General features: G+C 33.2%; 1 protein-coding gene across 7 annotated transcripts in view; it reads left to right on the forward strand.

Annotated features, from left to right (window-relative positions):
* Nucleotides 1-20,841, forward strand: part of LOC148615186 (baculoviral IAP repeat-containing protein 3-like) — a 45,463-nt gene extending 24,622 nt beyond the window's left edge. For 3 of the 7 annotated variants that reach the window (XM_088589843.1, XM_088589845.1, XM_088589848.1), the window contains 8 exons: nucleotides 11,337-12,891; nucleotides 13,385-14,008; nucleotides 15,482-15,520; nucleotides 16,137-16,270; nucleotides 16,736-16,790; nucleotides 17,844-17,972; nucleotides 18,627-18,794; nucleotides 19,487-20,841. In XM_088589843.1, the coding sequence (XP_088445969.1) occupies nucleotides 11,337-12,891; nucleotides 13,385-14,008; nucleotides 15,482-15,520; nucleotides 16,137-16,270; nucleotides 16,736-16,790; nucleotides 17,844-17,972; nucleotides 18,627-18,794; nucleotides 19,487-19,686 (2,904 nt within the window). In that variant the 3' untranslated portion in view covers nucleotides 19,687-20,841. Of the gene's footprint in view, nucleotides 1-1,975; nucleotides 2,589-3,087; nucleotides 3,233-11,336; nucleotides 12,892-13,384; nucleotides 14,009-15,481; nucleotides 15,521-16,136; nucleotides 16,271-16,735; nucleotides 16,791-17,843; nucleotides 17,973-18,626; nucleotides 18,795-19,486 lie in introns of those variants that run through there. The other 4 variants (XM_088589844.1, XM_088589849.1, XM_088589847.1 and 1 more) reach the window with 3 other exon arrangements.
* The last annotated feature ends 918 nt before the right edge of the window (nucleotides 20,842-21,759 follow it).

A 21,759-nucleotide genomic window follows, 5' to 3' on the forward strand; every position in this document is an offset into this window, starting at 1 on the left:
GCGTTTGATGTCCCACGATGAAGTTGGGTATATACTCACCCGTCAGTCATCCTTATTGATTTAAACAATAAAAATCCTTAAAGAATAAAAAAGGAGACAGCGAAAAAACAAATTAATCTATTTTAACGTTATTTATGTATTGGATATAGTGAAATACATTAACGATTTCTCGATCATTGGTCCTTGATTCTGTAAAAACAATGCAAAAATTTTCAAGAGGCATTTGCCTCATTTGCGTCAATGTAGTTACGTCCCTGAGCGTGCCCACTTTGAGTCATTACGTATTTTCATTATGTGCTAATAAAGTGTGAAAGTTTTAATAAAAGTATATTCGGCGGTTTCAGCAATCCTACAATGTAAGCGGTTGGAATTTCGTACCTACGCAAACATCTTACTTCCGAGCGCCATATTGCAAACCGCTCGTTCCGACGTTTTTTGAAGTCTTGAGAATTATAGTAAAATATTTTCTATTTAAAACATTTTATACAGTTTCTTTACCCTAAGACGGGAGTAAATGACTGAACTGGAAAAAATGAATGACCTACCCGATGAGAAAATCCAGCAATCCTTAAAATCGTTTGTAAAAGCAGTTTAAATGAAGTTCACACTTGGTTTTCAGCATTTGAAAGGGTACAGCCAGTTAATAAAATTACGGATTTTAATTTGCGAAACGGAAATATTAAATTAACCAACGAATTGCCATTACGAACTTTAAGTTCTCTTTGTAAAAAAAAATATTTTGTTTCGTAAAATTAGTGACCTTGTTCAAAATGGCTTGTCACTTGGACAAATGTTTTCTAGGTATTTAACAAAAAATTATGGTTTTTTTTGCTTGATTTCCGCTGGGTTAAACTAAATAAAAGACTTAAAATATTTTAAAACACATGTTTATCTTATTCATATTTGCGATGGCTTTCAACATGTCAGATACTAAAGGTTAGGATGGCACCAAGTCGGAAAATAGCTTACACGACAACCTCTAGCACTGCTGGAGTACGGTTTCAGGGGAGATGGGAAATAGAAGGTAGATCCACTCGATCTTATCAACCGATGACATACAGTCCATGTATTCCGCTAACAAACCCCACAAACGTCACCCAGCTAGAAACACGAAATGAGATGTGCAAAATGGCAAAATTCGTGAAATTTAGATCGAAAATATACACCATATGATACAGTAGGAGCTTTAATAGTGGAAGCACAGGGGCTTGCTCCCACCATCAAATATGCAGCCCCACTATTATATATAACCTACCAAAGAGTGATCCCAGATTTGAGGATGCCTCGCTTCAACTCATTTTTTTTTCAAATAAAGTCGAATGTATCACTGTTTACTGCTCAGCAGTCACCTGACAAATGGTTAATCAAATGAATAAACACAGGCATCACAATCAAATACTTCCAATTAAATTACCCCTACAACGTAAGAGGTTGGAATTCCGTTCCCCCATACCCCAACGCCAAGTCAGAAAATAGCTTGCCAGACAACCTCTAGTATTGCTGGAGTATTGTGGACAAAAATGAGCATTTTCTAATATTAAAAAATGATTTTTTAATATTACAAATTCATTTTCTAATATTACAAATTAGATTTTTAATATCACAAAACACTTTTTAATATTGAAAATTCCATTGAATTTCTAATATTAAAAAACGATTTTTTTAATATAAGAAATTTATTTTCTAATATTAGAAAATGGATTTGCTGTATTCAGTTGCCATTTTTTTAATATAAGAAAATCATTTTGTAATATTAAAAAATTTGATTGATTTTCTAATATTACAAATTCATTTTTCCAATATTACAAATTCAATTTGTAATACTACAAAATGTGTGATATTTTATAATATTACTAAATCAGGAATTTGTAATATTAGAAAATGAATTTTTAATATTACAAGATGAATTTCTAATATTAAAAAATATTTTCTAATTTTAAAAAATAATTTTGTAATATTGAGAATTCATTTTCTAATATTATAAAATATTGATTTTGTCCACTTTGGCTTGCCATGCGTACCCATGAGTACTGTACTTGGACCGCTGCTGTTTCTAGTTAACATCAATGACCTACCATAGTCAGATGGATCTATGGCAAGACTGTTTGCAGATGACTGCCTACTGTATTATAACATTCAATCAGCAGAAGATAACATCGAACTACAAACATACAAAAGTCTGTTGAGACTGAATGTGGGACAAGTCCACTAAGAAAAATATCAATGCAGTATAGAGAATGTACAGAGAAGAGCAGCTCGATTCATCATGAATGATTACAACTAGACGAGCAGTGTAACATCAGTGCTAGAACCAAAACTTAAAAGACTCTGGATGAGCGGTGAACACAACTCCGAGCCATTATGGTGTATCGCATTGCCAATTCAACGGCCTTGGATGTCGATATACAATCAATCCAAAGCCTACATCCAACTGGTGTTACAAAGGAAGACCACTTGACAAGATTGCTTCCATCTTTTTCTTAAAGGAACAGCTATAAGGATTCGTTCTTTCCATCCACCATTAACATTTGGAATGATCTACAACAGCACCATCTGGAAGCTGTCTCCTTTGATACATTCAATTAAGGGTGAGTTTGCAAGCTCAGGGTATGCTGAGCTTCTCGGTTGTTTTTAACCTGTAAGTACAAATGTAGCAGCCTTCCGCCATACACCGTTGGCTTTTTAAAGTTTTCACATGTTCGACAACGTCTTAGCTACCTTACACAGTATTTATGTTGATGTAGGTGTGTAGATGTTATTGTTGTCAATTTGTTTAAAGATAGCACTGAATTTTTGGTAACATTGATTCGTTCTTAGTGTCTTTATTAAGAAATTAACACAACTATATTTAAAAGCAGTTTCGGTATTATATGGTTTGTGTTCTAATTGTAAAACTTATGATGTAGTAGTCTTTTGATTGTATATTTGTGTAAAGAATAATCAGTTTCTTTATTACTGTTTTTACAAGGGACTCAGTCCTCTTTGAACTGATTTTTTTTTCTGCTCGGGGAAGTTGAGCTCGGGCTAGGGACACCCGAAATACCGACTCCTGTTTTTAGACCAACCCACCACTTCCGTTTCGTAAGCTCATAACATTTGTACATAAAACAACCTTAAATTCTGAACTTGATAACATACATTTTTTTATACATGAGCTACAGGAACCGGTATCAAACATTTCTTCGGTCCATGGAAGCGATAAAAATACAATTTCTTGGGACCCCTGGAAGCGGTATATTGTGTTAAATGTGTAACGTATGAAGTATGCACACCTGTCTAGGTCCTAGCTACTGCTAAGGGGGTTTTGAACGTCCTTGTCTACGCTGTCGGAAAATGCACACCTGTCTTTGAAAAATGGTCTTTTATACAGCACATTCATGGATATATGATGGTGCCAGTCTACTGTATTGTCTGTACATGAATGAGGAAATAACCGAATTAATTTATAAAGTTACGGAAGTAACCTTCAAAATTTCGTTACACATGGAAATGTGTAACCCGTACTGGTTTAAAAGAAATGTAGGATTTTAAATTCTATATCATACAGCGTGTTCTGTAGCATTAATCCCCGTACCCACAAAGAATGGATACAATCTTATCAAGAATGAAAAAGAGTCTCACAGATAGAATCTGATGTGATTTTAATTTATCGCCCTTGAAAAATTAATAATGGTGTTCTAATTTGAAATTTATAATAAAATTGTACAAGTAACAAAAATACCACACTTTGATTTTGGGTATGGGAATTTTTAGTTACACATTTCAGTACTTTTGAAAACTGAAAATCAAATAAAAATCAAATTTTGGGAAATTATTCTAAAACCATTGATTCTATTCTAGCCGTCATATCATTCTATAAATGTATACAGTATATCAGCTGAAAAAAAATCATGTAATAATGAAGAACTCGGCAAAAGAGTATTTGGCTTTGGGGAAAAGTTTGTACGGGTAGAGTTAACACATTTGAATGTCTACCCAAAATTTCTGCTATACCACCTGATTTTCAAAATTGATACAGGAATCAGGTCTCTTGAACTGGTAGTAATACATACAAATTTTTTATAATCCAGGAAGCAACACAGTTACTGAAATTATTACTTGCCTTGCATGTTACGAAACCTGTCAGAATAAGTACAAAGATAACAATAAGCATTTGCATCTTATATTTTGGAGCATGCTATTTCTGTCTACATATGCTATTCTTTAACATAACGATAATCATTTCTGCTTTCAGATCTGCACTTTTTAGAAAATCATACGATGTACAATTATCTCCTACTAAACCAAACCAAGAACAGTAACTTTTGCAAAGTGTCAATTTCATGTACAATCTAAGTAATTTTTATTTCAAAAGCGCAACAACCATATGAAAAATTAAGACTGGTTATGTGATCAGTTGCAGTTTCTGAACAAGAATTAAAACTGAATTCAGTGGGTTTTTGATATGCTTAAATGCATGTATGAGTTTGATAGGCTTTTTGTATACAAATAATAAATAAATAATGTCATATGTCTTGACTGCCAAACTGTCCTTTTAAGATCAAACCCTCATTCTTACATGTAGCTCACCTGGACCAAAGGTCCCAGTTAGCTTATGCCATCACTTTGCATCTGTCTTCTATTGTTCATAAACTTTTCACATTTTGCTCAAGTACATGAAAACCCCTGGACCATTTTAAAGCAAACTTGGCAGAGAAGATGTATGCAAGAGCCTCTTCAAGGGGTCTCTTTTTGGTTCCACTTGATGAAACAAGATGGCCCCCATAGGCCATTTAAGCTTCTGACTGGCCAATTGTCAAAGATCAATTTCTCTGAAACCACAAGTGCCAATGTTTTAAAACTTGATAAGGTAAATGATCTCAATGTTTTCTACAAACAATCCACTTTTTTTGTGGGTCAGGTGGCCCAGTTGGTGGCTTTGGCCACTATGTAATTTGCCATTTAAACACTATGAGAAAACACATTTTGGCCTATATCTGCTTTTATCGAGCCAATGGTGACCACGCTTGGCAGAAATAATGAAATGGACATCTTTAACATCTGATAAAATTTTGTTCCGCTTGATTAAATTAGATGGCAGCCAGAGGCCATTTAGACTTCTGATTGGCCAATTTTCTAAGATCAACTCCTCTCAAACCACAGGTGTGAATGTTTGAACTAGAGAGGGTTAATGACCTCAATGCTCTACAAAAGATGTACTTTTTGTGTTGCTCAGCTAGTGACTGTGGCCATTCAAGTTTGGTTCGGCTTGATTAAACAAATTGATGGCCACCAGAATGCCATCAAAAACTACTTGTCTTTCCACAAAAAAGCTTTGATCCATTGCAGGATATTGCCTCTGGCTCCATAGTATTCAAGCTTCATGGCAAGTCTTGTATGTGGAACTTGACGGAAGTTCAGTAGTGTGGCTTCAATTTAGTCTCACTAACCACTTATAAGTTTTCATTACTTTACATGTTAAAAAAATAATTTTCAAAGTTTCAGTATTCATTCCCATGACAAATGACTTCTTTACATAAGTTGCATACCATTGAGAAGATTGGAAATAAGGCTATACTAAAGGGATGTTGATTGTAGAAGTTTTTCACAAAATTTACCTAAATAGATAATACTAAAAATTCACATTTTTACCTTTTCTGCTAACTTACAGCATGGTGGCAAACTTCTCACACATGTGAACTATATTCATATATTTTGTAGAAAATTAGAAATATGATTTTGGAGTACATTCTCAGCTTTAGTATATAGGCTAAAAACCACTAATTCCACTTCCCATAGGCTTCTATGCTAATTTCACAATATTCGATGGCTTCTCTGGACTTTACCTTAACTTTAACCTGCAGAGGACTATATATCAGCATGATTCTACATATGTTAGCTCACAATCCTCAGAATGGCATGTGGGGTTAGCAGACTTGCAGTGCAGTACTGGTCACCGGAAGTGAAGTGTCTATAAATAGCATGGGAAATCCCAGTGTTTTCACAAGATAGGGGTATATTTAGAAATCATTATGGAGATTAGGCTTCACATCACAAGAAGCAAAATGCACCTATAAAATGTACAGAAATGTTTTTCCTTTCAGAAACTGTTTGAATTTTTTAAATGAGATGGGAACTTTTTTCACAGTACTATGAGGAACAGGGGTAATTCCTGCGTAGGACTATTTTTGCGTACGTTCCAAATGCTCATTGGTTGAATTGGTGGTCTGTAACCTAAAGAGTCACTTTCTGTCTTAGAAAAAATAAATAACTATACAAGTATCTTCCTATACACATACTGAATGCATTTGCAAAGTTTCAGTGAAATGTGACAAGCACTTTTTTAAATATTTGATTTTTAAATATAGGGTAACCAAGTTGCGCGAGCAAAAAAGTGACAATATTCTACCATACTTAAATGCATTAAATATTTGCAAAGAACTTTTCCTGACTTTTCAAATAAAAAAAATCAATCACAACTTGTTTTTAACAATATTAATAAAGAGATAGCCTTTAAAAGTAGTCATTTTCTGAAAAATTGGTCTATTTTTAAAAATTTGTCTGACATGCCTCCCCCTTTTTCTTGATCGCATGTCAAAAACCCTAAATCTTTAAATTTTTGCAAAAGGTGATATCTTTGGCTTTAAATTTGTAAATACAGTGTTTTCACAATAAAACATGACTAGTAAAGGGCACCTAAAGCAAAAAAAGTACTCAAAAATGCATTTTCCATGTTGCCATAGGGAAATGCTTATATGTCCTTAACCGCAGCAATGAAAGTGAGTTTTTCCTCATTTCTAATCAAATTTTTGCTCAAATTTACACAAAACTTGATTTTAAGTGCTGATTACCACCATTATTTAAGTAAATATAGCCCTCAAAGTTAAATATTTGATATTTTTACTAAATTTTCTACACTTTTCACAAGATAGGACATAAAATTCAGCCAAAAAGACCAATTTTCCATAATTTGGACCTATAACTTAAAAAAATGCATATTTTGAAGGATTTTTGTTGTGTATTCCTCTCATAGCAAAGTTTACAAGATCTTCAAGTAGTTTAAAGCTATTCTAAGAAACTTATCATTTTGCCATGGCCTCAGGTTAAGGCTAAAAACCACTAATTCCACTTCCCATAGGCTTCTATGCTAATTTCACAATATTCGATGGCTTCTCTGGACTTTACCTTAACTTTAACCTGCAGAGGACTATATATCAGCATGATTCTACATATGTTAGCTCACAATCCTCAGAATGGCATGTGGGGTTAGCAGACTTGCAGTGCAGTACTGGTCACCGGAAGTGAAGTGTCTATAAATAGCATGGGAAATCCCAGTGTTTTCACAAGATAGGGGTATATTTAGAAATCATTATGGAGATTAGGCTTCACATCACAAGAAGCAAAATGCACCTATAAAATGTACAGAAATGTTTTTCCTTTCAGAAACTGTTTAAATTTTTTAAATGAGATGAGAACTTTTTTCACAGCACTATGAGGAACAGGGGTAATTCCTGCGTAGGACTATTTTTGCGTACGTTCCAAATGCTCATTGGTTGAATTGGTGGTCTGTAACCTATATAGAGATAGGGATGTCCTTAGTTAGGGAACTTCCATTTGATGTTTGAAGGGGGGGGGCTAGAAATAATTGAAATTTGAAAATTAAAAAAAACTGGACAGGCCATAAGGAAAAAAATTGAAAGTCAGGATATATTGTTTTCCTAATATTTTTTGTTTATATTTGTAAAAGCCAGGACCTACATTTTCTCCAAATAAAAGGGCAGGATAGAAAATTTGATCCTTGCCACATTTAAAAGGTAAAATGAAACTACATACAAACAAGATACAAATGAAAATTTTAAAATTCAGAAAGTTGAGTGGGACCCTTAGTTATGTCTTTTCAGGGGTTTGGTGTTCTGTAACATTGCGGCACACCAATGATAAGGACAAAAGTTCATAGAAGGCAACCAAGCTAACTAAAAATTGCCAATTACATTGGGGGTATGAACTTGGAGGTTTCTTCTCCAGAAACCAATCACAAACAAGATGGTACAAACCTTCCTCTTCAGTTCAATATTACCAAAAGTAGAGTATGAATTAGGTCTTTCTGAAAATGGTGAATAAGAGAGGTTGGCCAATACTCTCTTTGGGTGGATAGAGAAAGGGAGTAATCACAATCAGTGGTGACAACAACTTGCGCTGTCTAGAAGGGGTGGAATCAAAATTAATTACTGATTTATGGGAGGGAAGAAAGGGCTAGAAGCAAGTAAGGTAGGTGAACACACAATGGTCCATCCTTTACCCACAAATAGCCTTAAATACGAGTGATGGTCATAAATAAGCATTTTCTTTGACTCGTACCAATTGCTTATTTCCTATGCCTGAATGCAACTTCTAAAGTTCTTAGACAACTTTCATTCTTGTCAAAATCTTGTCAAATGTTTAATCACAATCCAAATTAAAAATGGTTGACCCTAACATCTGACCTTGTCGAACTAGAGTAGCCAAAAGTAAAAGGCAGTTTTACAAGCATTTTCCTTATGTCTGCTCTAGACAATAACTTGAGTATAACTTAATGGATATTATATAAATTTTACTATAATGTGCCATACTGCAAAGAGGAAGACTGGGATTGGTTTTGGGAGTTATGACATGAGCTAAGTAAGAATAAGGGGTTACAAAGGGGCCAGAAACAAGTATTTTGTCTGATTTTTGGATAATAACTTAAGTGAAAGGGAATGAATTGCTTTGATGTTTTACCAGAAAGTGCTATACCCCCAAAGAAAGTTCGGAACTGATTTGGAGGTTTTGAACATTTTGGATCAAGGGTCCAAAAAGTGACCACTTCAATTCTGGTCAAATTCTTTTCCTGTGTCATATATCTAATGGCAATCAAAATTCAAATCTTTATCAAGTTTGAATGGTGAGTCCATACTTGCCCCAACTGTTCAGTGTACACCTTCTGGGGCAGACGACTGTTACATGGATCTCTAAGCATCTGTCTTTTGCAATTTTCTCCATTTCATTTCAGATCTTTCCCATACTACATACTGAACTCATTGGTCGTGATTCTTCACCAGGTTATTTTAGTTCTTCATCTGTTTTGCTTGCTATCAGCTGGTCACCATTTGCAGCAACCCATGTTATGTTGTTTTGGTCTCTAGTCACATACCCAACCATTGTAATGTCTTCTGCTGAATCTGGTTCATGATGCTAGTTTGACCAGTTTTTCATCTGTATCACCAACCATGAAAGCAGGTCTAGGAGCCACATAACTCTGTTCATCTGTCATGCTTCTACTCTGTTCATCAGTCACACTAATTTGTAACTCAAAAAGTATTTGACCAACATTACTCAAACTTTGCACAGTGATTATATGTAATATATTATATTGAAGATGTGCACCTCCTATTGTGGAGAAATTTAATTATTTTTCCATCGATTTTTCAGCATGTTGAGCTTGCCCATTCTTGTCACTGTATGTTGTGAATGGTTCCTATTTGTTGTAATCTGTAACTTAAAAGTTGAATTTTTCAGAAGTATATGCTTACATTGGTACATGGGCATTACTTTCGGGGATTTGTAGCCAACACTGAAATATTTTAACATGCATGGTGTTTACATACATATTAAATATACACCTCTAGTTGGTCTTTTTTCATACAAAGATTAATGGTGGTTTATCTTGGACAATAACCTCTACCTATCTTTTTAGGAATTTGGTGTGATATGTTGAGAGTCTCTTTCTTGTAATCTTTCATGGTAATCCACTAGCATTTAGATATGTACAGAAGAAAGGATTAGACATTGCTGTTGTGTATCTTAACCTTTGTCCTCAAGCTACTGTTCCACATTTTGTTGAGTTTGATGAAATGATATATTTGCCTACTGCAATCTGTTTCTGATGTCTTTTAAGGTTGTGTTGTTCTTGCTTACCATAGGATTTCCCAGATATTTTAAGTTTTCTTCTTCTTTTAATGGTGTGTTGTCTATGGTTATTGTTGGGAATAATGGAGCTAGTTGCATGGTTTTTAGTCTTCTTGATTTTGTCAAGTTCAACATGTTTTGCATATTGAGATAGTATTGAGGTAATGGTTCATTGTATCCCTCTTTGCTTGTTGCCCTTGGTTATACTCTTTAACTAAATCTCTTACTGTGTTCAAGGAATACAAATGTTGTATGAGTAATGAGATGCATCCTTGTCTAACTCCACTAGCAACTAGTTGCTTAATTTGTTGTATTGCCATATTAACACAAATGAGAAAGATGCATTATTGTTTCACAGTTTTTTCGTGAGATAAATTCTAGGGCATGGTTTGCTCTTCCTTTTTTGTTAATCTCTTGATTTTTGGAGATATACATTACTGGAATCTCTTTGTCCATGCATCATGTAAATTTATTGACAGAATTCCTTATAAAAATCCCACCTTGCATAAATTTACCAATCAGATTTCAGATATTTTTTTAAATGTTTTTGAGTTTTAACAGGTAAAAGGGGGCCACACGGTGACACCCAAAAAAATTGCCTTTTTAATTTTTGGTCTTATTTTGAAAAGTTTTAATTGAATTTAAAATTTTGTGCAATATAGTGTCCAAACCATTTGTTGTGTCCATAATGAATTATAAGTTTAAATATAAGTTCAAAACCTTACCAAAATGTGAACAGTTAATTCAACTTGTGAAATATTTTCCCAGACAAACTTCAAAGTTTATTTTAAAAGCTTATTGTAAGCGTAGACAGTTCATTTACTCAAAATGATTTTTTTTTTTCTGTTGTTTTACTTTGCTTGAAATTGTATATAGATAAAGCTAATTTAAGTGACTTATAGGTCCAGTGGGCCGGGTGTATCTTATTTCATGTTAAAATTATTGTTTGTTAGTTTGATTTTGTACACATGTCACTATAATAAATAATTACTTACTTACTTATAAGTCCCTATGCTTAAGTGTGTCAAAAATTAATATTGTGTCCACACTTCCCCAACTGTTCAGGGTTTGACCACTGCGTTCGTATCATGATGCACTCAGCAAAGCTTTTTATTCATTTTGTGTCAGAAATTTATGCTCTATCAAACATTTAATCACAATCCAAACTTTGAGCTGTATTCAGCTTGAATGTGTGTGTACTTGCCCCAACTGTTCATGGTTTGACCATTTCAGTCATAGCAAGCTGTGCCCTGTAAAGCATTTTATGTTTAGTTAAGATAGTATTATACTTTTAGTAGCAGACTTCTTATTTAAAGAAAAGAAGAGTAAGAATGATATAATTATAAATTAGTAACTTAAGGTTTTTTTTCAGTAAAAAATGGCTACCCTATATTTCTGTTAAAGGTAACAGTTTATTCTTTTTGTATTTTCAGAAAGAAAATTGTTTCGCACATACAGTCTTAAAGAATAAATCAGTTCTAGCTAACGTCATAAATACAGATAGAATTGATGTGGAGGATATCTTGCATAAGCTGACAGCATACCTAGTCAATAAATGTAAATTAAGGATAATGTGCAAGTCAAAAAGTCCAAAAAATGTGGTAATGATTAGAAAAATGCTTGAAGAATTCATCTTATTATACCCAACAGACTCAAGTTCTGGTCAAATGTGTGAAGTTTTGCAGACTTACTTTCAAGGGAATATTTACAATGCATTCATTCCAGAATCCCTGGAAGCAGCTCATAATAGTTCAAAAGTGTTTGCAAGTTTGTGTCATCCTGAATGTAAAAACTCTTACAAAACTAATGGCCATCTTTTGAGTACTTTTCTTTTTGTGACAGTAGAAAACCACTATACATTGACTACCAGAACCATTACATTTAAAGAAGATTCTCCAGATGAACTAATGTGTAATAACTATCTACTTTGTGCAAAGTTAAAAATGTTATCCTGTTACTTGAAGAAGTTGTTGTGGGATTTATGCAGGAAGTGTTATATTGTACCTAGTGACGAATTGGTAACAAAAGAAGTAAAGAAAATTGATATTCAAACAGGAATTCAAAATCATTTGCTCTCCTATCCAATTATTGAACCAAGCACAAAGATGATGAGGCAAAGAATCTTCTTTCTAAATCTTTTGAACGTAATGCCAATTATTAGGGAAATGGCAAAGCTCTGTGCTTTTATTTTTGCTATTCCACTTTATTGTGCTACATACATGTATATTATGAGACCTAAAACAAACATCGTCAGTAGAAGAGTTGTTTTGAAAAGTTCATTTCATTTTCTTGCACTTTGCTATTTAATGTGTTATTCAATCAATGAAAGAAACTTACCAATAAAAAAGGCTTTCATTTATAACGATGAGCATAATACGTATGAGGAACTTAAGCTTTTTGTTAAATGTTTGCAAAGTTCAAATATTCTTTACTCAGTGATACAAGACAAACTCCCAGAGTGGAGCCTGGATGTGAGTAAAACGAAACAACCTATGAAGGCCTTTCTCTATAAGATAATTAATCATATGATGCCAACTTTACAGAGAAAAGACATAATACAAGTTTTACCCATCAGCAACCCAGACATGTCAAATGAAATGATGAGACTTTTTTCCTTATCAAAATTTCCTGATGATAATATACCTAGTTTTATCAGACTTGCACAGTTTGGATTTTATTCTAAAGGAAAAGGTCGGGAGTTATTGTGCTTTTCATGTGGAGTGACGTATGAAAATTGGTCATATCATACAAATCCTTTAGATATACATCGGAATCTTTCACCTGGTTGTGAATTTTTTAAGAAAGTGCATCAACAAGTTACACATGCAGGATTCTCATTGCCAAGACTCAATATACCCTTGAATATTTCTCCTCGCCTACAGGAGGATTGCTCATACCGCCCATCAATATCTAATAATCATGAGTCAAATTCAGTCACAAAGCAAACTGAACAAAAACCACCACAAATAGGTTCATATGCACCAACTGGTATGTAAAAGATTCTTCTTGGTAGAACCCTTAAACAGGTGGCCATTCATGTTCATCCTTTTCCTTGTCATTTCTTAATTCCATGATTGTTGAAACTATGTATTATTTTCTTGTTTTTACCAGGAGGTAATCTCCAAGTATAACAATTTTTTTTTTATTTTGACAAGGCCTGAAAAAAGTGCAGTGTGCAACAACTTACTATATCATTAGCATAAATTTAAATTCTATCAAGTAGTTATAAACTGAAATTAAAAGTATAATTAATTAAGAAAACTGCAGCCTTTAAAATGGAGCTTTCAGATATTATGCAATTAAGTTTTTGTCCCTGGTTATTATTGACTAAAAGATAAAAAAATCATTTCATAATTTAATTGAGGAATTCATTAAAAACTCAGTGACTGTAAGAAATAGATGCAAAAAGTTATTGAGACAACTTTTTCAGTCATTGAATTGTACTTTTGATGTCTGGTTATTACCTTCTTAATTCTTTCAGCAGATGAAGCAAACCGTTTTTGTACAGATTCCAGTGAGTCATCCAATCCAACTTTACTGGTATCCTCATCAGGTACACCTCAATCCTTCAATGGTAATCCTAGCAGTGGACATCTCAGCTCAGACAGTGGCTATTATGAATCTTCTCTTTGTTTTGGGAGTAGATCAAGCCATGGAAGGTTCAATAGCAGCATTGCTAGAAATAGTGCTTTTGTAACATCCCGAAGTGCTGGAGCAGAAAGTGGACTTCCTACAAGTAAAACTGGTTCCTCTTATAGCAATGAATATGGATGTGGAAATAGTGCATTTAAATCTAGTGTATCTTCTGGTAGTAGTGGATATGGGAGCAGTGACAGTGGCTACAATTCCAATAACTCCTCATCTAGCAGAAGTAATGCCTCCAATTTAACACTACCACAGTTATCAACGTTATCTGAAAACTGTCTTGAAAATGTACAGAATAATTCTAATGTAGGACCCAAGGAGAGACCTCAAAATACTCCTAAGGAAAAATATCCAGAGTATATAGACATTGCAAAGAGAAGGGCATCGTATAAAACATGGCCTTCAGAACTACATTTTCTTCACCCACTTGATTTAGCAGATTGTGGATTTTTCTACTCAAGTATGTTATTTTGCACATGATTTAATGGTATGGGTATATCAAAATTAAGGCTCGTTTATCTCTTCATCAGTACTGAACGCTTTGATTATTTTGAAATTTGAAGTATGTCCATTTGACATCATGCCTAAAAAATGTTAGAAAAAATGTATCTGTCGTCTATAGACACATAGTTTTCATGATAACTTGATTTTGCATATTGTTTCCAAATGTGTTAAAAAAAAAAAAACAGAGGTTATTTTAAATGATATGCATTACTGCCCTGGAAACTCATGAATCACACTATATATCAGTTATTTCTTGCACATATGAGTTCTTACAATAAAATAAAAATTAATTGATACAACATGTAAACACCAAAATATTTTGATGGACAGAAATCATATTCTGATGTATCATTTTACTTAAAGTATAAGTGTATACATCTCAAATGAAATTGAATCACAAGGTCCCATACCACAAAAATCAGAATTGGATTGATTTGGCGGTTGCGAAATTAAGGGTTGAGGAATTATGGGTAGAAGCTAAAAGGGGGCTTAAAAAACAAGCATTTTTCTGGTTTCTGGACAAAAGCTTGAGAAAAGGTGTATATTTCTTTGAAATTATTCTACAAGGTTTTACCATGAAAGGAAGGTTTAAATTGATTCAACAGTTAAGAACAGTTAAGAAATCAGGGGCCAAAAAATAAGCATTTACATTTACTTCGTGTGAGTTGCTTATTCTTCATATTGAATTAATTGCAAATTTTAAAGTTCTAGAACCACATTCATTCTATTTAGATACTGATAAAGACTATTAGTGAATGAATTTCTTTGTAATACCACTAAAAGAAGACTTGGGGAGTTAAGACTTGAACCTTGTAGGAATTTGGGGCCAAAAAGTGGCCTGATACAAGCCTTTTTCTTGTGTTTGTATAATAACCTGAGTAAAAGTGAATAGACCTCTTACAAATTTGACTACAAGGTGCCATACCTACAAGGGAGGACTGGGCTTGATTTTTGGGGTTGTGAATTGAGCCAACAAGTGAGAATAAGGGGCCACAAAGGGCCAATAACAAGTATTTTTTCTGATTTCTGGACAATAACTTGAGTGAAAGGGAATATATGGCTTTGAAATTGTATCCTTAGATGCCATTTCCCCACAGGAAGTTTGGAATTGATTTTGCAGGTTTTGACTGGAACCAGTTAGGACTAAGGGCCAAAAAGTGACCACTTCAGTTTTGATGGGTGGTTTGTCCACACTTGCGCCATTTGTTCAGGGTTCAATCTCTTATAGTTGTATCAAGTTACGCCCTGTGAAGCATTTAATTTTCTTTCATACTCATAAGCTCAAATCAATGTGTTTAGAAAAGGATGTTTAGGGCTTGTTAATTGTGACTTTTTAACATGATAGAGTATTTATAGCTGTATCTGTACTTTGTAGAGATCTGTATTTTTGTCATCATTACATTCATACTTAGTATATTGTATGTTACAGATTTTGGTGACTGTGTCAGGTGCTTTCACTGTGGAATAGGTAAGTGATGTACTTTGTTTTGTTAATTCCTTTGTAGGAAAGGAAGTTATAGTTGTACAAAGATTTATGTTTTAGTGAAGTAAAGATTTACAATCAAATTATCCTTGTATTAACCTAGGTCAACATGACCTGATGAAGTCAATGTATGGTATTCATAGACCATTTTATGTATCAGGCCTTTGCTTTTTTTTTACAAGATTTTTATCTCAACAAACACTACCAATCACCCTGCCACATTATTTTTTTTATTATTCATAGAATTTCTGTATTTGGTTTGTACATGTAAGCTATTAAGCAGGGTGGAAACTTACTCAAATTCTAACCAGTCAAAAATAACCAATCTCGGGCTGGGGAGCAAACTACTATTTCTAACTCTGGTACTAAGTATTACTGTGTCCATTCTCTGCATGAACCTTTATTCATTGGAATAATTAAAAGTTATTTTTTCAGATTTTTGTAAGTACAAACAAAAACAGTGTACAGTTTGCATTTGTAGTCAGTGAACATATCCCAGATATCTCTAAAAAATTGAAGCTGAATTTAGTGCTAAATTAAATTTTTATTTTGCATAATTTGTTAAGCGTAAATTGATTTTTTTCTATTAATCACCTGTTAGGTTTAAGGAACTGGGAAACAGATGACAACCCATGGGTAGAACATGCCCGTTGGTCCAGGAAGTGTCCCTATCTACGCCAGAAGAAAGGTCAAGAGTTCATAGACCAAGTACTAACTATACTAGGACTACAAACCGTACGTAAAATCTACTTGTATTTTATATTTATTTAAACGCTCTTATTTTCATCATGAATAAAACAGCTTCAGGTATAATGTATAGTCTAGTCCGTATTAAGAAATGTTCATCTTCCCAATTTATTTTTAATGGTCTTGAATGAAGGCTTGGAGTTAATTTATTGGGTTATTCTCATTTAAAACCATGTGTGTCAAGTGTGAAATAATAATAAGTTAATTAATTGGATAAAATGAAGAAACAAAATGAGGTGCTGAAGGACACAGTAAGATATTAGTGAGGTTACATAACATGTATTTCACAATGATAAAACATAGTTACATTTTACCAAGAGGAAGACAAAGAGTGGCACGATCAAACAATATATTTTACCCATGTTGAATATTGAAATTACTAAAATTTGATAATTCTCGCATATCAATGTCATTAACCTTTAGAATTGACACTGTTTAAATCATTTTTAATAGGATGCAGAAATAGAACAGCAGGTTTCAGGAGCTGCTTCAGCACCAACTGATCTAGGTATTGATATATCACTAAACCTATGTTAGTATTAAAAGGGATAGGGTTAATAATAATCTCACTGATCAGGTCGGGTAATAAGATCGATCAAGGTCTCACTGATTTGTTCAGTTAATAAGATCAATTAAGGTCTCATCGATCAGGTCAGGTAATTAGATCGATCAAGGTCTCACTGATCAGGCCAGTCAATAAGATCAATTAATGTCTCATTGATCAGGTCAGTTAATACGATAATCAAAGTCTCGCTGATCAGGTCAGGTAATAAGATCAATCAAGGTTTCACTTATCTGGTAAGGTAATAAGATAATCAAGGTCTCACTGATCAAGTCAGTTAATATGATAATCAAGGTCTCACTGATCAGGCTTTTTAATAGGATCAATCAAGGTCTTACTGATCAGGCAATGTTAAAGGATCAATCAAGGTCTCACTGATCTGGTCATGTGATAGAATCAAGGAAGATCTCACTGATCAAGTCATATAATGAGTCAATCAAGATCTCATTGACATAGCAATGTGATAGGATAAATCAAGAGGTCATTGATCAGATTATGTAATTGGTCAGTGAAGATCTCACTTTATCATGTCATGCTATGGATCAATCAAGATCTCATTGACATTGCATTGTGATATCAAGATCTTACTGATCAGGTCTTGTAATTGATTAATCAAGATCTCTTCAATCAGACCATTTTACATTTTTTGCTTCTAATGTTAATTTATGAGAGTTGTTCATTTCTTTATTACTGAAAATTGGTTGAGAATTTTTTTAATAAACAAATCCATAGAAAATGTATATGATAAGAATTGAATGTTGATAGAAGGACATTCATGTCTTACTGAACTGACTTATTTTTGGTTTAAATAGTGAAAAAGAGACAGAAATGAGAACAAGTGAAATACACACTGCATTAAACTTATAAACAAAGTGACTTATATACTTTTTATGCAAAAGCTTTTTAAATAACATCTCTCAAACCTTTTATTTAGCTTGCACAATTTTGATAGTTATACTGCTGTCCTAATTCTATTTTGATTTGTTCTTTTGTAAATAGAGAAGTCAAGTGCAGTGAAGGACCCAATTCAACACCCGGCAGCTCAGTACATTATTACTGAACAGATATTTGGTGAAATTAAGGAGAGAACAATAAAAAAAGCAATGAATCAGCTGCTGCAACAGCATGGTAAGGAATTTATCATCTTTTTATTGTGGGACATGGAAATGCTGGACGTCTGTCTGTCTGTCCATCCGTGTTTTCCGCACTTTTTCTGTTATGCTTTTAGCAAATAAGTTTGTTTTTGGTATGTTGCCTCATTATTGAGAGTTACAGATTAAGTCGACTTTGGTTATGGTTGAATGATTTTTATGGCAGTTATGGCCCTTGGACTTAGAAAATTTCAGTGAATTTACAGTTTTCTGCACTTTTTTTATAATACTTTTACCAACAGATTTTATATTTTGTATGTAGTCTAACTATGAGAAGTTACAGATTAAGTTCGACTTTGGTTAGGGTTGATTGATTTTTATGAAATTTTGGCCTTGAACTTCAAAAATTTCAGTGAATTGTAAGTTTTCCACATTTTTTTTTTCGCGGGGGACATTGGAACGCTGTCCTTTTATTCCACTCAATTTTTATTGGAAATAGGAAAATTCATGTGTTCAAGCCCAACCAGACCAATTTAACTAATGGAGGACCTCCAGTTTGTGTGCAGTAATTGCACTCTCAGCAGGTTTTGGGATAAGTGATTTTTTAAAAGTAAGATGAATATTTGAGATTTTTATGATTAAACTGCTTCACTTTATTTGCATATGAAATAAACCTTATTATTTCAACTAGAATGGAAAGATATTACAAATGAAAGACTAGTAGATTTCCTTCTGGAGAACAGAGAGACCATTGAAAACAGTGATGCTAAAGCCAACCAAATCAATATGTCAGAAATGGCTGAACCCAGATCTCAATCTGAGTCTAGTAACTCAAAGGAAGAAAATCCTGCACCCAGTGGTATGTACAACCACAATATACATAAAATATAAATATATCCATAGGACAAGTCCTTTATTGTCTGATAAACAATCTATTATTCTTTTTATTGGTAAATTCAGTCCCATTTACTAGTATGTTAAAAGATTATTTTATTTCCACAACCACCATCAATTTATTCTCATAAACCACATCTTTGGTACAGAGACACAGCCCAAGCTGCACCTAGAGAGCATTTGTTTACCTGTTAATTTCATGCTCTCCTTTCTTAATTGCTTGTATTATACCACTTCAGGTGAAACCAACTTTAAAGATGTTACAATTTTTCAAGTAATATTTTCCATAATGATTTGGTGTAAAGTTTGATAAATGTCTCATATTTTGGTTATTAGATAACTTGTGCCTATAATGATGATTACATTGACAAGGATACATTCATTCTTATTTTCTAACGATAATATATATTCTTAATCTACTGACTTTAAAAAGCAAAAGTTCTATTTAAGGAACTTTTATGGTTTTTGATCAGTAAAAATTTTCAACTTAATTGTAATAGATTAGAACATTTTTATCACTGTCATCTTTGATAGTGAGTTTTGCAAAACTGACCCTTAATTAAGTTTTGGAAATTATCAAAGTGTTTGTGGTCTGGGAGGTTTATTAAATACAACTGTTATGAAAATCTCACATTAAACTGCCTTATTTCTATACAGATACAGATCCTGAGAAAATACAGAAGGAAAATGAGGAATTGAAGGATTTATATACCTGTAAAATATGTCTTGATGAAAAAGTTGGCATTACGTTTGTGCCTTGCGGACATTTAGTGACATGTAAAAATTGTTCTCCCAAAATTAAAAGGTGTCCTTTGTGTAGAACCTTTATTAGGGGCACTATTAAAACAACAATTTGAAAATTATTGGGATATAAATTCTAAAATGATGTGCCTCCTGTTCAGAAACTGTTAAAACAATGAAAAATGCTGATGATAAGATGATGCAAAAGCTCAGTGGTTGAAATATCTTAATTTAAGTCAACTTACCAGTACATGTAATAAGGTACATGTATGAGAGCTCCACTGATATTTAATCAGTAATTCAGATATTGAGATTTTTATGTATCATTTAGATTGTACCAAATGTATAACAAACTTAAATAAGAAATTTTATAGTTTAACTATCTAGCAAATTATAACATTTTGTTAAGCACTTATTCCATGAAAATTTATTTCTAATTTAAAATGTTGCATCTTGTCAACAAACCTTGAAATACCACCAATCATTCATTATCTTTTGTAACATTGTATCCTGGTATACAATACAATAATGAGTAATGATGAATTTTATGTAATAAATTTTAGTTGAGAATTGTTCTATGACCAATTTATTGATGATACTCTTGAATTATATCATCTGTGTAGATATTGTTGTTTATCATTTGTTAGAAAAATGAAAATATGAAGAAAAAAGAATTACGAAAGTATTTTGAATGTACCAGTAGGTACATGTGATTGTCAATACATAAAAATAATTGTAAACAGTACCAGTTTTCATTTGCCATGTTTTTTGTACATGAAAACTATCAAGTATAAACATTAGTGTCATGTGTAAAAAAAATTATAAATATATTTGTTTTTGTTATTTGTGTATATAATTGATACTGATACTGTAAATAGCTTTCCTTTAATAATTATTAAAAAAATTTAATTTAATTGAGATAAAGAACCAAATTCATCATCATTAGTGTGTATACTGATACATATAATATACAGACCATGAAAGTATCTAACCAATAATTGTTTCGTTTAATTCGTATCTGTTTAAGAAATAATTCATGTAGGGGATAGATTTGTACTCATTTTAACATGGGTATGGCATTTGTATTCTATTACTTAACATCAAGTAACAGCGACAGGTGGGGTTGTACCGACATATACTGTTTGACGATGTGAAGACGTCATATTAGAAATATCATTATTCTACTGGCAGCACTGTAGTTGATAATTGTTACTTGTCTCCATTTGCAAAAATTATAAAATGAAGTGAAAATAATAAAGGATACAAATGAATGTTTTACTTATATTGTCCACATTTATGAAATAACCATTTCAAGCAAAAATACCACCAAAATTGTCAACTAGTATATACATTTTTTTGTATTTCAATTAATATATGGCTAACATTATAACTGTGGTATACTGAGTTGAATGGTGCTACTGAAAATAGGTTTCAAACAGCCATTTTCAAAACGGCTGACCCTTTCCCCCAAAATTTCAACTTGTGAGGATTTCAGTGATATTTGATCTATGTAGTAATTTTTACCCCAAGTTGAATTGGGAAAACAAAATAAGTTTTGAGTAGCCATTTAGCAATTTTCATAGCTTGTTATTCCCCATACTTGCCAACATTTAAATGATGAAAACCCTGATAAAATCGATAAGGGGTCTTAAGGACCACTTATGGTCCCCATTGGGTCCAGGGCAAAGTCCTGGTGGAATGACCAGGGAGGGCGAAGCCTCCCAGCCAAAAATGAAAATAAGGAATTTGTTCCATTACTTGTTTCTGGTAGCCTCTTATTGGGGAAAGGGATGCGATTTTTTTCCCCTGAACTTCTGAAAACCCTGTGAATATTTTTCTCCACCCTGAACCCAGAAAGAGGGTCAAAATTCCTGAGGATCAGGGTGAAAAACTGATCCTTGGCATCTATGTATTCACCAATAACTGCATAACACATCAGTCAAAAATATGTAGTCGTCCACAATGATGTGTCAAGCATAAAATCTCTGACCAAACAGTTCCTCCATGTACTCGGTTTCGAGGGGGGTGACACTTGTGTTCCTATCAGGCTGCCTGCCATATGAACATCTCTCTATACTCATATCTTATCAGCATGCACCAAAAAAATATAATTGTTCAATTTATGCAGCAGGGCCTTTACTGCCTTAGTCAGCATTCCAGTTTCTTGACCTATTTTAATTGGGTTTAAT

The sequence above is a fragment of the Perna viridis genome, chromosome 6 (assembly GCF_037379345.1).
Source record: "Perna viridis isolate PV_CMFRI_1.1 ecotype Kerala chromosome 6, ASM3737934v1, whole genome shotgun sequence".
NCBI lineage: Eukaryota > Metazoa > Mollusca > Bivalvia > Mytilida > Mytilidae > Perna > Perna viridis.